Source organism: Lampris incognitus, chromosome 1, assembly GCF_029633865.1.
Source record: "Lampris incognitus isolate fLamInc1 chromosome 1, fLamInc1.hap2, whole genome shotgun sequence".
In the NCBI taxonomy this organism is placed as follows: Eukaryota; Metazoa; Chordata; class Actinopteri; order Lampriformes; family Lampridae; genus Lampris; species Lampris incognitus.
Genome location: NC_079211.1, coordinates 147637703 through 147651549, shown reverse-complemented (window position 1 = coordinate 147651549; position 13847 = coordinate 147637703). Strand labels below are relative to the sequence as shown.

The 13847-nt window shown below is 44.9% G+C and overlaps 1 protein-coding gene across 1 annotated transcript in view; it reads right to left on the bottom strand.

Annotated features, from left to right (window-relative positions):
* fras1 (Fraser extracellular matrix complex subunit 1) overlaps window positions 1–13847 on the bottom strand; it is a 333688-nt gene that overhangs the window by 156585 nt on the left and 163256 nt on the right. The window contains exon 22 of the mRNA XM_056280308.1: window positions 2589–2744. Within this exon, the coding sequence (XP_056136283.1) occupies window positions 2589–2744 (156 nt within the window). The remainder of the gene's footprint in view (window positions 1–2588; window positions 2745–13847) is intronic.

The following is a 13847-nucleotide window of genomic DNA, read 5'->3' as shown; positions in this document are numbered from 1 at the left end:
TTATCAAATTTACTGTTATGGCCGATTCATTCTGACCACATCTACAAATCATCACGTTCTCAGTGATCGTCTAACAACACATTTGATTGGACAGTAGAACAAAAAAGGGAAATAAACCCTTGAAGGCCTTCATATTCTTCATGCCATCTTTAATAAAAGTCCATGTGAGAACATACAGACTAGGATGATGTTAAATCCATGTGAGAACATACAGACTGGGACGATGTTAAGACCATGTGAGAACATACAGACCGGGATGATGTTAAAAGTCCATGTGAGAACATACAGACTGGGATGATGTTAAATCCATGTGAGAACATACAGACTAGGATGATGTTAAATCCATGTGAGAACATACAGACTGGGATGATGTTAAATCCATGTGAGAACATACAGACTAGGATGATGTTAAATCCATGTGAGAACATACAGACCGGGATGATGTTAAGTCCATGTGAGAACATATAGACTGGGATGATGTTAAGTCCATGTGAGAACAAACAAACCAGGATGATGTTAAGTCCATGTGAGAACATACAGACTGGCATGATGTTAAAAGTCCATGTGAGAACATACAGACTGGGATGATGTTAAATCCATGTGAGAACAAACAAACCAGGATGATGTTAAGTCCATGTGAGAACATACAGACTGGGATGATGTTAAAAGTCCATGTGAGAACATACAGACCGGGATGATGTTAAATCCATGTGGGAACATACAGACCGGGATGATGTTAAGACCATGTGAGAACATACAGACTGGGATGATGTTAAGTCCATGTGAGAACATACAGACCGGGATGATGTTAAGACCATGTGAGAACATATAGACTGGGATGATGTTAAGTCCATGTGAGAACATACAGACCGGGATGATGTTAAGTCCATGTGAGAACATACAGACTGGGATGATGTTAAGTCCATGTGAGAACATACAGACTGGGAGGATGTTAAGACCATGTGAGAACATACAGACTGGGAGGATGTTAAGACCATGTGAGAACATACAGACTGGGATGATGTTAAGTCCATGTGAGAACATACAGACCGGGACGATGTTAACAAACAACACTTCATACAGCTGTTTGAACACCCTGTATTAACACAAAACAAATACCCCATATGTAGAAAAAGCTAGCGCTACACACATCAGATATCACTATACACAGCAAAGGATGATGGGAACTGGAGTTGAACATAGTAGTGGACGATGACGACTAGGAGGACGTGTGCTCAAGTTGTCATCAGGGGACTGGGAGCCAGTTATGGGAAGAATCTGACTGGAAGGTTAAAATGGGGTTCTTTAGGACCCCACTGACAGCTTGTGTCTTTACAAACAAATGCTGGTGAGACTGTGGCGTGGTCGCAGACCACACTCACATATTCTGGGACCGCCCGAAACTACAGACACTAGAAAAACGTCAAAGAAGAAATGGAGAAAATCCTGGAAACGGACATCCCCCTAGACCCGCTACTGTTGCTACTGGAAATATCACATCAGCACTTCTTCACCACAGACCAGTGCTACATACGGCGTGTTTTGTTAATGGCTGCAAAAAAAATAATGACGATCAAGTGGATGAAGCCTAAGCCCCCCCCACCAATGACTCAATGGTTGCAAAAAGTCAAACATGTCTACATGATGGGACACACAACTGCCCAGCTACAACTTAAACTGCCTGTTTTACAAGGAGATGGACACCAGTCTGCCCGGAACTGTGTAAACAAATGCACGTGTGTCCTGTGTTGTCGGGAGTGGCTAAGCTCTGAGGAAAACCAAAATGGCTGCGTTTGCGACAGCGGCGTGAACAATGATACCACTTGGAAACACTAGGGGGAGTTGGAAAGTTGTCTTATTCCACTCAATAATTTGTGTTCTTAATAAACTACATTAACAAAAGGAGATGGCATTTCAAATTACCTGACAGGTATTAAAAATGTCAGGGCGTGATTTATTGGAAATTGAGTTGGTAGATCTTGCTAATGTAACAATAGATGCATGATTAGCATGGCTAGTAGGCTAACTTTACCTGCCCGTTAGTCACAATCACTATTTGCCATGTTGTTGTTTTTTGTTGTTTGTTTGTTTGTTTTTTTGTGGAATTGTTAAATGCTGAGCTTTTTAGCTAGCTAGAGGTTATTCAAAACGTACATTAGGAGGCTGATGGGTTTTGTGTCACATTATGAGCTTCAGTAAGGACACACAACCTTACCAGCACATCTACAGATCAGTGAAAGGAGAGGCGCTCTTCTAAGAGGAAACAGAATGTTAAGTAAAACACATCACTTCCTGTCCAACTCTTAACATTTCCCGCCAGTGTACTTACCGGCACACCACAATATCTCAAGTTAAGCTGAATATGTCGTTGCATCTCAACACATCACTTCCTGTCCAACTCTTAACATTTCCCGCCAGTGTACTTACCAGCACACCACAATATCTCAAGTTAAGCTGAATATGTCGTTGCATCTCAGCCTAATTACAGCATTAATAGCAAGTCAGAGTTAATACGTAACCATAGAAATGTAACCACAGGAAGCTCTAAAGCGGGTGGTCTCTTTTTACAGGAGTGTATCAGGCCTTACTTCTACAGGCTCCGTGCCAGGCGTAGTACTCCCGTGGACAGTTGGGGACGCAGTGATCCCCGAGCAGCCACATCGTTGACGTCTCACACCACAGACACACGCTGCCGATGCCCGTCTGCAGGTCCGCCGTGCACCGCTGGCAGTCTCTACTGCACCCTGGAGGTAACGGCGAGATAGGAGCATCAGATGAAACGTGTCAAACTCCATTTCGTTTCTAGAGGAAGGTCACAACATGCAGGCACTTCAGAGCAAAACTGTTTACCATAACGTGACAGTTTCCCAACTTCTACCCCAATACGATGTCATTGAGAGAAAGAAAGGTGTAGTAAACCCTAGTGTTGAATTATTGCCCAGCGCTGACAAGTCAGATATGTGTTCCTCGGACAGTCGGAGGCACATTTTAAAAGAGTTACAGAAAAGCAGTGCCAAGCAGCCTAGAGATGGGTGATATGCTCCTTAAAAAAAAAAAAAACCTGTCAGGAGTCCTCCTGCAACATTCTGAACCAGCTTGAAATACGAGACTCAATTCTGACGCCACACAACACAAGTGACTTTCCGCTGGTCTCCAGAGGAGGAAAATGACTTGATATCCTGTCTGATGAAGTTCTGCCCCGCAGGAAAAACCTGGTTGAATGACACTGTTTCATCCGTTCATCAAAGTTTAGGTTGTCACCAAAAATTCGTTGCAAGTTTTGCTTGCAATGTTGCTAAAGTCTGACGCCATTCTCAGACGGCGTTGGAAGAGTCAGGACTGGTCTGGTGACTTCAGTCGTTGGATGAGAGGTACACTGTGAGTTCTGTCAAACAGAAAATAATAATACCAACATGAGATTCTACGATGTGAAGTAGAAGAGATGGTTGAGGGTCAACCGGTGCAGGAGGGACACAGGATGAAGGACTTTTACACTGGCATTTAACACTTTCGCACACCATACTTCGATGCAGTCATTCTCTTTTCGCTCTTCCCAAATTCTCCTCGCTCCTCCTCTCTCCTCCCAGTATTATCACTCTCTTTTCGTCCTTTATCTGCTCCCCCTAACTCTCTCTTTCCTTATCTCTCTCAACCTCCCTCTTCCTCTTTTAAGGCTCAAACGTTTATTTTGCTCTCCTTCACTTGGATATACATATCAGACGCAAACACACACGTTTGTTTTTCCATCCTCATGTGAACCGAAGAGCTACGTTCAAGTCAAAATCCTATTTCCCAAACACTGGAATTAACCCTAACCTAAAGCTTTCCCCAGTTTTAACCCTTGCCTAGAAATAACACTTTTCCTTTGGTGACTTAAAAATATCCCTGCCAGTGAGGTGGTTGCAAATGTATACGCTCGGGGCGTCCGGGTGGCGTGGAGGTCTATTCTGTTGCCTACCAACATGGGGATCGGCGGTTCGAATTCCCGTGTTACCTCCGGCTTGGTCGGGCGTCCCTTCAGACACAATTGGCCGTGTCTGCGGGTGGAAAGCCGTATGTGGGTATGTGTCCTGGTCGCTGCACTAGCGCCTCCTCTGGTCGGTTGAGGAGCCTGTTCGGGGGGGGAGGGGGACTGGGGGGAATAGTGTGATCCTCCCATGCGCTACGTCTCCCTGGCGAAAGTCCTCACTGTCAGCTGAAAAGTGGCTAGCGACACCACATGTATCGGAGGCAGAGGGGTAAAAACCAGGTCCAGAAAGGAAAAGTCCAAACCATGTAGTTGCTCCACTCATGCACCACACCAGCAGGTTCTAGTCAACACCACTCCTCAAGGAGGTAGGGAAAACTAGCTAATGAAATCAGCTGCTTTAGTAACACGGTTGGAGCAAAAACATGGTTTGGACATTTACTTTCTGGACCTGGTTTTGACACCTCTGATCGGAGGAGGCAAGTGGTAGTCTGCAGCCCTCCCCGGATCGGCAGAATTGGTGGAACAGTGACTGGGACGGCTCAGAAGAGTGGGGTAATTCGCCAGGTACAATTGGTGAGAAAAGGGGGGGAGGGGATTTTCCCCAAAAAATGTATTTCCCTCATGAGGACATTGGGTCCACATGAGGACAACATAACACACACACACACACACATACACAAAGAACTGTTAACAGCAGGGTCACCGGAATGGAAGAGAGATCACAAAGAACAATACACAACACCTCCTTGGCTTTATCAGCGGGCATCTGTCTTGTGTCTGATGAGCACAGCGGGCACCTTGAAACAATCCCTCCCTGGTGAGACGGATATCTTACAATTTTATCTATGGCGAAAAAGAGACGCTAGTTCAACTTCCCAGGTTATGACACTGGACTTGTCCAGGTGAGGAGAAAGATAAAGAGAGGGGGTGAGGGTAATGAGAGAACAGAGGATTTGCAGCAACACAAATTAATAACTGACCATCACAATTATGAACACTTAACTCCCTGTGGCACTGCAATTATACTGGAACACCAGAATACCCACTGTACCTACAATAACCCTGGAATACTACAATACCCACGGTACCTACAATAACCCTGGAACACCAGAATACCCACTGTACCTACAATAACCCTGGAACACCAGAATACCCACTTTACGTACAATAACTCTGGAACACTACAATACCCACTGTACCTACAATAACCCTGGAACACTAGAATACCCACTGTACCTACAATAACCCTGGAACACTGCTATACCCACTGTACCTACAATAATCTTGGAACACTACAATACCCACTGTACCTACAATAACCCTGGAACACTACTATACCCACTGTACCTACAATAACCCTGGAACACTACAATACCCACTGTACCTACAATAACCCTGGAACACCAGAATACCCACTGTACCTACAATAACCCTGGAACACTAGAATACCCACTGTACCTACAATAACCCTGGAACACTAGAATACCCACTGTACCTACAATAACCCTGGAACACTAGAATACCCACTGTACCTACAATAACCCTGGAACACTAGAATACCCACTGTACCTACAATAACCCTGGAACACTAGAATACCCACTGTACCTACAATAACCCTAGAACACTACAATATCCACTCTACCTACAATAACCCTGGAACACTAGAATACCCACTGTACCTACAATAACCCTGGAACACTAGAATACCCACTGTACCTACAATAATCCTGGAACACTAGAATACCCACTGTACCTACAATAACCCTGGAACACTAGAATACCCACTGTACCTACAATAACCCTGGAACACTAGAATACCCACTGTACCTACAATAACCCTGGAACACCAGAATACCCACTGTACCAGCAATAACCCTGGAACACCAGAATACCCACTGTACCTACAATAACCCTGGAACACTAGAATACCCACTGTACCTACAATAACCCTGGAACACCAGAATACCCACTGTACCTACAATAACCCTGGAACACCAGAATACCCACTGTACCTACAATAACCCTGGAACACTACTATACCCACTGTACCTACAATAACCCTGGAACACTAGAATACCCACTGTACCTACAATAACCCTGGAGCACCAGAATACCCACTGTACCTACAATAACCCTGGAACACTACAATACCCACTGTACCTACAATAACCCTAGAGCGCCAGAATACCCACTGTACCTACAATAACCCTGGAGCACCAGAATACCCACAGTACCTACAATAACCCTGGAACACCAGAATACCTACTATACCTGCAATAACCCTGGAAAACTAGAATACCCACTTTACCTGCAATAACCCTGGAACACTAGAATACCCACTGTACCTACAATAACCCTGGCAAACTAGAATACCCACTGTACCTACAATAATCCTGGAACACTAGAATACCCACTGTACCTACAATAACTCTGGAACACTACAATACCCACTGTACCTACAATAATCCTGGAACACTAGAATACCCACTGTACCTACAATAATCCTGGAACACTAGAATACCCACTGTACCTACAATAACCCTGGAACACTAGAATACCCACTGTACATACAATAATCCTGGAACACTAGAATACCCACTGTACCTACAATAACTCTGGAACACTACAATACCCACTGTACCTACAATAATCCTGGAACACTAGAATACCCACTGTACCTACAATAATCCTGGAACACTAGAATACCCACTGTACCTACAATAACCCTGGCAAACTAGAATACCCACTTTACCTACAATAATCCTGGAACACTAGAATACCCACTGTACCTACAATAACTCTGGAACACTACAATACCCACTGTACCTACAATAATCCTGGAACACTAGAATACCCACTGTACCTACAATAATCCTGGAACACTAGAATACCCACTGTACCTACAATAACCCTGGAACACTAGAATACCCACTGTACATACAATAATCCTGGAACACTAGAATACCCACTGTACCTGCAATAACCCTGGAACACTACTATACCCACTGTACCTACAATAACCCTGGAACATTAGAATACCCACTGTACCTACAATAACCCTGGAACACTAGAATGCCCACTGTACCTACAATAACCCTGGAACACCAGAATACCCACTGTACCTACAATAACCCTGGAACACCAGAATACCCACTGTACCTACAATAACCCTGGAACACCAGAATACCCACTGTACCTACAATAACCCTGGAATACTACAATACCCACTGTACCTACAATAACCCCGGAACACTAGAATACCCACTGTACCTACAATAACCCTGGAACACCAGAATACCCACTGTACCTACAATAACCCTGGAACACCAGAATACCCACTGTACCTACAATAACCCTGGAACACTACAATACCCACTGTACCTACAATAATCCTGGAACACTAGAATACCCACTGTACCTACAATAACCCTGGAACACCAGAATACCCACTGTACCTACAATAACCCCGGAACACCAAATACCCACTGTACCTACAATAACCCTAGAGCACCAGAATACCAACTGTACCTACAATAATCCTGGAACACTAGAATACCCACTGTACCTACAATAACCCTGGAACACTAGAATACCCACTGTGCCTACAAATCATACATATGTACTCTAGTCCACAGTACAAATGTGCAATACATTTAACTCACTACTGTATATCTCAACAGGCTGTATACTGTATATAAAAAATATATAAAAAATCCACCTCCTATTATGTATGTAAAGTAATGCTTTTTTTTCCTACTTTTTATATTTATCTCAGCACTTCTCGCACTCTTTCCTTCTTAGCATCATTTCTTTCCTGTTTTTCAATTCACAGAAACGGTTTCACCTGTATACAGTCATCCAACCATTATCCAAACTGCTTATCCTTACTCAGGATCACAGGGATGCTGGAGCTTATTCCAGCAGTCATTGGGTAGCAGGCGGGGAGACACCCTGCACAGGCCACTAGTCCATCACAGGGTGCATATATATATATATATATATTAGTTGCAGCAGGTACTACAAATTTCTTTTTTTGGGGGGGCAGCACACTTGACAGCTGCTTTAATGTCCACACAGCCACATAGTTATTAAGAAGGACAATGTAGCCAATAGATTGTATCAGGGTTCGTAGACGGTGGATGATTGACAGTCGAGACGAGGCGTTGTGGTGGGTGTGAGCATGATTGACAGCCATGAGAATTGTCCAATCACATTAGATCAAAAAACATTAAAACAATACCAATTCACTGCCAATAAAAGTGGGGGTGTCTGGGGTACTCAGACCTGCATCCCCTGGAAAATCTGAAGAAACCAATCAGACAGCAGCCTCAGGTCACCTGCTCGCCACAAGTTTGAGGGCTTACATAAGGTATGGCTTGGCTGGCGCCCCTCACCCAGGAAGTATATGTATTCAGACAGAAACCAACCAAATACCATTTGAACCAGTATTTAATGGCTGCTGACAGGCGCTCACAGACTGACGACACTTTTATCTCATCATCATTTGCATTATACAACTAAATTATATTTAACATGTTGGGACAGGCTCCAGCATCCCCGCTTCCCTGAGAGCAGGATAAGTGGATTGGCTAATGGATGGATGGGATGTTTAAGTAGATTTTCATCTCTTGATATTTGAAGGGGGCGGCGCCCCAGCACCCTGTACTGGCTAGCCGCCACTGAATATATCTGGTCATTCCTTGTACATATTCCTGAAGATTGCTGTGTTGTTATTCTGTGTAAGTACACTGAGAGCCATCAAACCGGAGTCAAATCTCTTGGACTTGCAGACATACTTGGCCAATAAAGATAATTCTGATTGATTCTGATAAAAATAAGAAAATGTCTGAGGAGCACAGTGGGACAAACATCCAACATCAAAATAAACCACAACATCATCATACGCTGCTGAATAAAATAAGCACTGGGAGCATTTCGGTGTGCAGACCTCACTCCTTTGTTCTATAATCATAACCCACGACATCATGGCATCATCTGAGACTAGTCGGCGGATCTACACTGTGTTTCCTGGAATTGATAACTCATCGGCTCAACAAGCACGCGGGATCTTTTCTGGGAGCTGAAATTACATTTGAGCAAATTTCCCCCCCCCCGCCTCACAAATATGAACAAAAACAAAATGAGAAACCCATTTCAGCAGTCACCTTTTCTCCACGCTCTTCTGAAACCCTTCTGTCATCCTGACATCTTCCACACGACTTAACACCAAATCACATCACAACAGATCACACAACAACTTCCCTGCTGCTGCCGGCGGCCTCTGGGTTTTAACAAAAACTTTTCACTGGAGACAAGAGATAACCGTGGGAAGGGGGGGGGTTATTGATTCGGCGTCACTGGGTCTGTCTTCACAACAGCAGCCACTGTCTGTAGACTCACAGAAAAGGGATGTTGGACTCATAAAAGCATCACTCTACACTGTTGGAGGTTCACCCTTTAGCTTTTACTGTTCAATAACGAAGAATGTGCCGCCGGCAAGCCTAGTAAAAGGCAGGTGGAGAGGTGTGCGTTCTTGCTAACGCAGTGAAACCTTTTTTTCCGGGCTTCAGAAATGTTGCACACAAGCAAATAATCAATAGCTACACCACGGCCACATCCCTAGGAAGAACAGCTTCTACCTAATGAGGAACACTTTGGGAATCAGGAACACTTCATTGGTCATTTCATCTCATGCACTTGCGCACATGAAGTGAAACGAAATGCCGAAATGACAAAAACACATTTAAGAACTACAAGAACACACATATTCACACTAACACATACATATATCCAAACCAAAAAGCCAAAAAAAAATCACTGTCCAAGGCAACAAACGCCAGCCAGGATGACTGCCGGAACCACCGGTCTGCATGGGCTAGCAGTTAGCGTAGCCTGCCCCGATTCCGCGTCCTGTCAGACCGCCCTCCGTGTTACCTCCTCAGGTGCAGCTCAGGGCAAGGCCGCGACCCCTGGGCCCACAGGCAGCAAACATGTTTGTCACATTAATAACCCAAGCTTTGGATGTGAGGGTTTACCAAACCCATACCAGCCACCATAACACATAAGGAATGAAACTGCGGTATTTAGCCATGCACCAATCAATCAATCAAGTTGCATTTTATATAGCGCTTTTCTAACTGCAACAGCCACTCAAAGAGCTTTACAAATAAATTCACACACACCCATGGCATCATGTCAACTATGCAAGGTAACAACTGCCCAAGTATTAAAGGTACAATTCAGTTTTTCTTTTTTCCTCTATTTAAGACTCCCCCAGTTCAGCTTCTGTCAGCCCATCTAATTTTTCTGATTCTCACGATGTCATCACTCATTTACATACAGCCAATCAGGTGAATTCCTCATCATATGAAACCCTGCCCACACCTACTCATACTTGTCAAAGTTCAGCTCATGAATATTAATGACGACTAGACCGCTCCCTCGCTTATAGATAAAGGTATAAATAGCACAAAGTTAGTCATTTACAAATAAAACGTTGCACCTGAATGTGTCGTTACACCATGTTTGAGGTTATTAGACATGAAAAGTTCAATCAGACTGTCGACTTATGTCCGCCTTTAAAAACCAACAACACAACACAACACACGTCCGTCCGTCAGACGCGTCCCGTGGAAACCGTGACGAAAGATTGAAACCTGTCAGATATCAAACTGAGCTGCACACGTCAGCTCCAACCCCCCTGTATACAGAGATGTATACAGGCCAGTATTAGTAAACACTCTACTACTATTTCTACCCACTGCAATACACACAATATACAAACTTTACCTCTACACTCCTGATGTGTACTTTTCACGTTTTTTTCTGTGTGTCACAAGCAGCGGAGTATCAACTTAAATTCCTTCCCCGTGAAATCACTAATAAATAAAACACGACTGTTTATGAAACGTCTTCGCGGTCTCCCTGAAAAAAAAAAGTCCCCTGCGCCGCATTTTACACGTGGAGCCACGGTTGAATTCCTGCTCTTCGCTCTCTATCTGCTAAGCCGCTGATGCGTTTTGATTCCGGCCCCAAATTACAGCGCTTGTAAAAGTCAGGTTTCGCTTTTTATGGCTCTTTTTTACGTGGCGGCGCTGCCATAACTAGTCATTCAAGGGATCACTTGAAATTTATGTCTCGATATTTCAAACTGGCGTCACTCTGTGACGCGGGAGAATAACGGATGTGACGCAAACGCAAGTTCCATGCGCGCGGCAGGAAACTGCGCAGCGGCTGCCGTTACAAATATTAAGCGAGGTGTGCTTGACTTTAGATGTGATTTTCCGTCTTGGCTCAGAGTCAGTCTGGAACGTTCTGACTTGAATTAGTAAATCAGATTTAACTCTATGTGTCTAAAACCCTTGAGCATGGCATCGTAAAACGTCCGGCGACAATCCTTTACTTATGAATAACTAATATTGTGCTTTATACCTTTATCCATAACTCTTCTCTGTTGTCTCAAGAACAGCGAGGGCGTGGTCTACCCCTCATTAATATTCATGAGTTGAGCTTTGAGCGACAGGCATAAGCAAGGGTTGGTGTGAGGGAGGGTGGGGCTTCATAGTTTGATGAACTGATTTGCTGTATGTAAATGAGGTCTGACGTCATGAGTATGAGAGAAGAAGATGGACGGAAGCTGACCTGGCCAGAGCGCTTCTGGAAAGAGAAAAACAACAGCTGATTTCTTCTGTTCACGCTTACGTATTATTTTTCAGTAGAAAAAGACAACAAGGGGGCGTCCGGGTTGCATGGCGGTCTATTCCGTTGCCTAGCAACACGGGGATCGCCAGTTCGAATCCCCGTGTCACCTCCGGCTTGGTCGGACGTCCCTACAGACACAATTGGGTCGTGTCTGTGGGTGGGAAGCCGGATGTGGGTATGCGTCCTGGTCCCTGCACTAGCGCCTCCTCTGGTCGGTCGGGGCTCCTGTTCAGAGGGGAGGGGGAACTGGGGGGAATGGCGTGATCCTCCCACACGCTCAGCGTCCCCCTGGCGAAACTCCTCACTGTCAGGAGAAAAGAAGCGGCTGGTGACTCCACATGTATGGGAGGAGGCATGTGGTGGTCTGCAGCCCTCCCCGGATCAGCAGAGGGGGTGGAGCAGCGACCGGGACGGCTCGGAAGAGTGGGATAATTGGCCAAGTACAATTAGGGAGAAAAGGGGGGCGGGGGATTTTAAAAAAAAACAACAACTGATTTCTCTTTACACTTGTGTATTTTTTTCAGTGGGAAGAGACAAAAAAATTGCATGATGATTAAATTAATAAATAATGATTTTCATTAATTTCAGCCCCACTTCAAAAGAAGTGCAAAATTTAACAGTTATAATGGATGTAACAGGAAGCTCTAACACCGACCAATGTGGGGTTTTTTTTGGGGGGGGGTTGTGTTATTTTTTTTTGGTTTTTTTCCCTTTTCTTCCAGTTGTATCCGGCCAATTACCCCACTCCCCGAGCCGTCCCGGTCTCTGCTCCACCCCCTCTGCTGATCCGGGGAGGGCTGCAGACTACCACATGCCTCCTCCCATACATGTGGAGTCACCAGCCGCTTCTTTTCACCTGACAGTGAGGAGTTTCACCAGGGGGACGTAGCATGTGGGAGGATCACGCAATCACCCCCAGTTCCCCCTCCCCCCCGAACGACCAACCAGAGGAGGCGCTAGTGTAGTGACCAGCACACACACCCACATCCGGCTTCCCACCCGCAGACACGGCCAATTGTGTCTGTAGGGATGCCCGAGCAAGCCGGGGGCAACACGGGGATTTGAACCACCGAGCCCCGTGTTGGTAGGCAGTGGAATAGACCGCCACGCCACGCGGACGCCGACCAACATATTTAACAGTCCCAGACAAAACCACACAAGACACCCTCATTTAGGATATAGTACGTGCTGAACATGGCATCTTCAACTCAATACCATGAAAGGTTCAGAAGCGAGTCACACGTTGGCTGAGAGACATTTATCTTTTGAAACACACTACTACCCCTTAATCACATATCCCTTCCATTTATTTGTGCATGTCAATGTTTTCCTATCAGTTACATACTTGGGGTCAACTGTCCAAAGTACCGGGGAGTGCAGAACAGAGGTGGTGGCAGAGGTGAAGAGGATAAGATTTCCACTGGGAGTAACGAAGAAGGACAGGATTAGGAAGGAGTATATCAGAGGGACAGCTCAGGTTGGACGGTTTCGAGACAAAGCAAGAGAGACAAGATGGAGATGGTTTGGACATGTGTGGAGGAGAGATGCTGGGTATACTGGGAGAAGGATGCTGAATATGGAGCTGCCAGGGAAGAGGAGAAGAGGAAGGCCAAAGAGGAGGTTTATGGATGTGGTGAGGGAGGACATGCAGGTGGCTGGTGTGACAGAGGAAGATGCAGAGGACAGGAAGAGATGGAAACGGATGATCTGCTGTGGCGCCCCCTAACGGGAGCAGTAGTAGTAGTCATAGTAGCAGTAGTAGTAGTAGTCATAGTAACAGTAGTAGTACTTAGTAGTAGTCATAGTAGCAGTAGCAGTCATAGTAGCAGTAGTAGTATTAGTCATAGTAGCAGTAGTAGTAGTAGTAGTAGTAGTCATAGTAGCAGTAGTAGTAGTAGTCATAGTAGCAGTAGCAGTAGCAGTCATAGTAGCAGTAGTAGTAGTAGTCATAGTAGCAGTAGTAGTAGTAGTAGTAGTAGTAGTAGTAGTCATAGTAGCAGTAGTAGTAGTAGTCATAGCAGTAGTAGTCATAGTAGCAGTAGTAGTCATAGTAGCAGTAGCAGTAGTAGTCATAGTAGCAGTAGTAGTAGTAGTCATAGTAGCAGTAGCAGTCATAGTAGCAGTAGTAGTAGTAGTCATAGTAGCAGTAGTAGTAGTAGTCATAGTAGCAGTAGT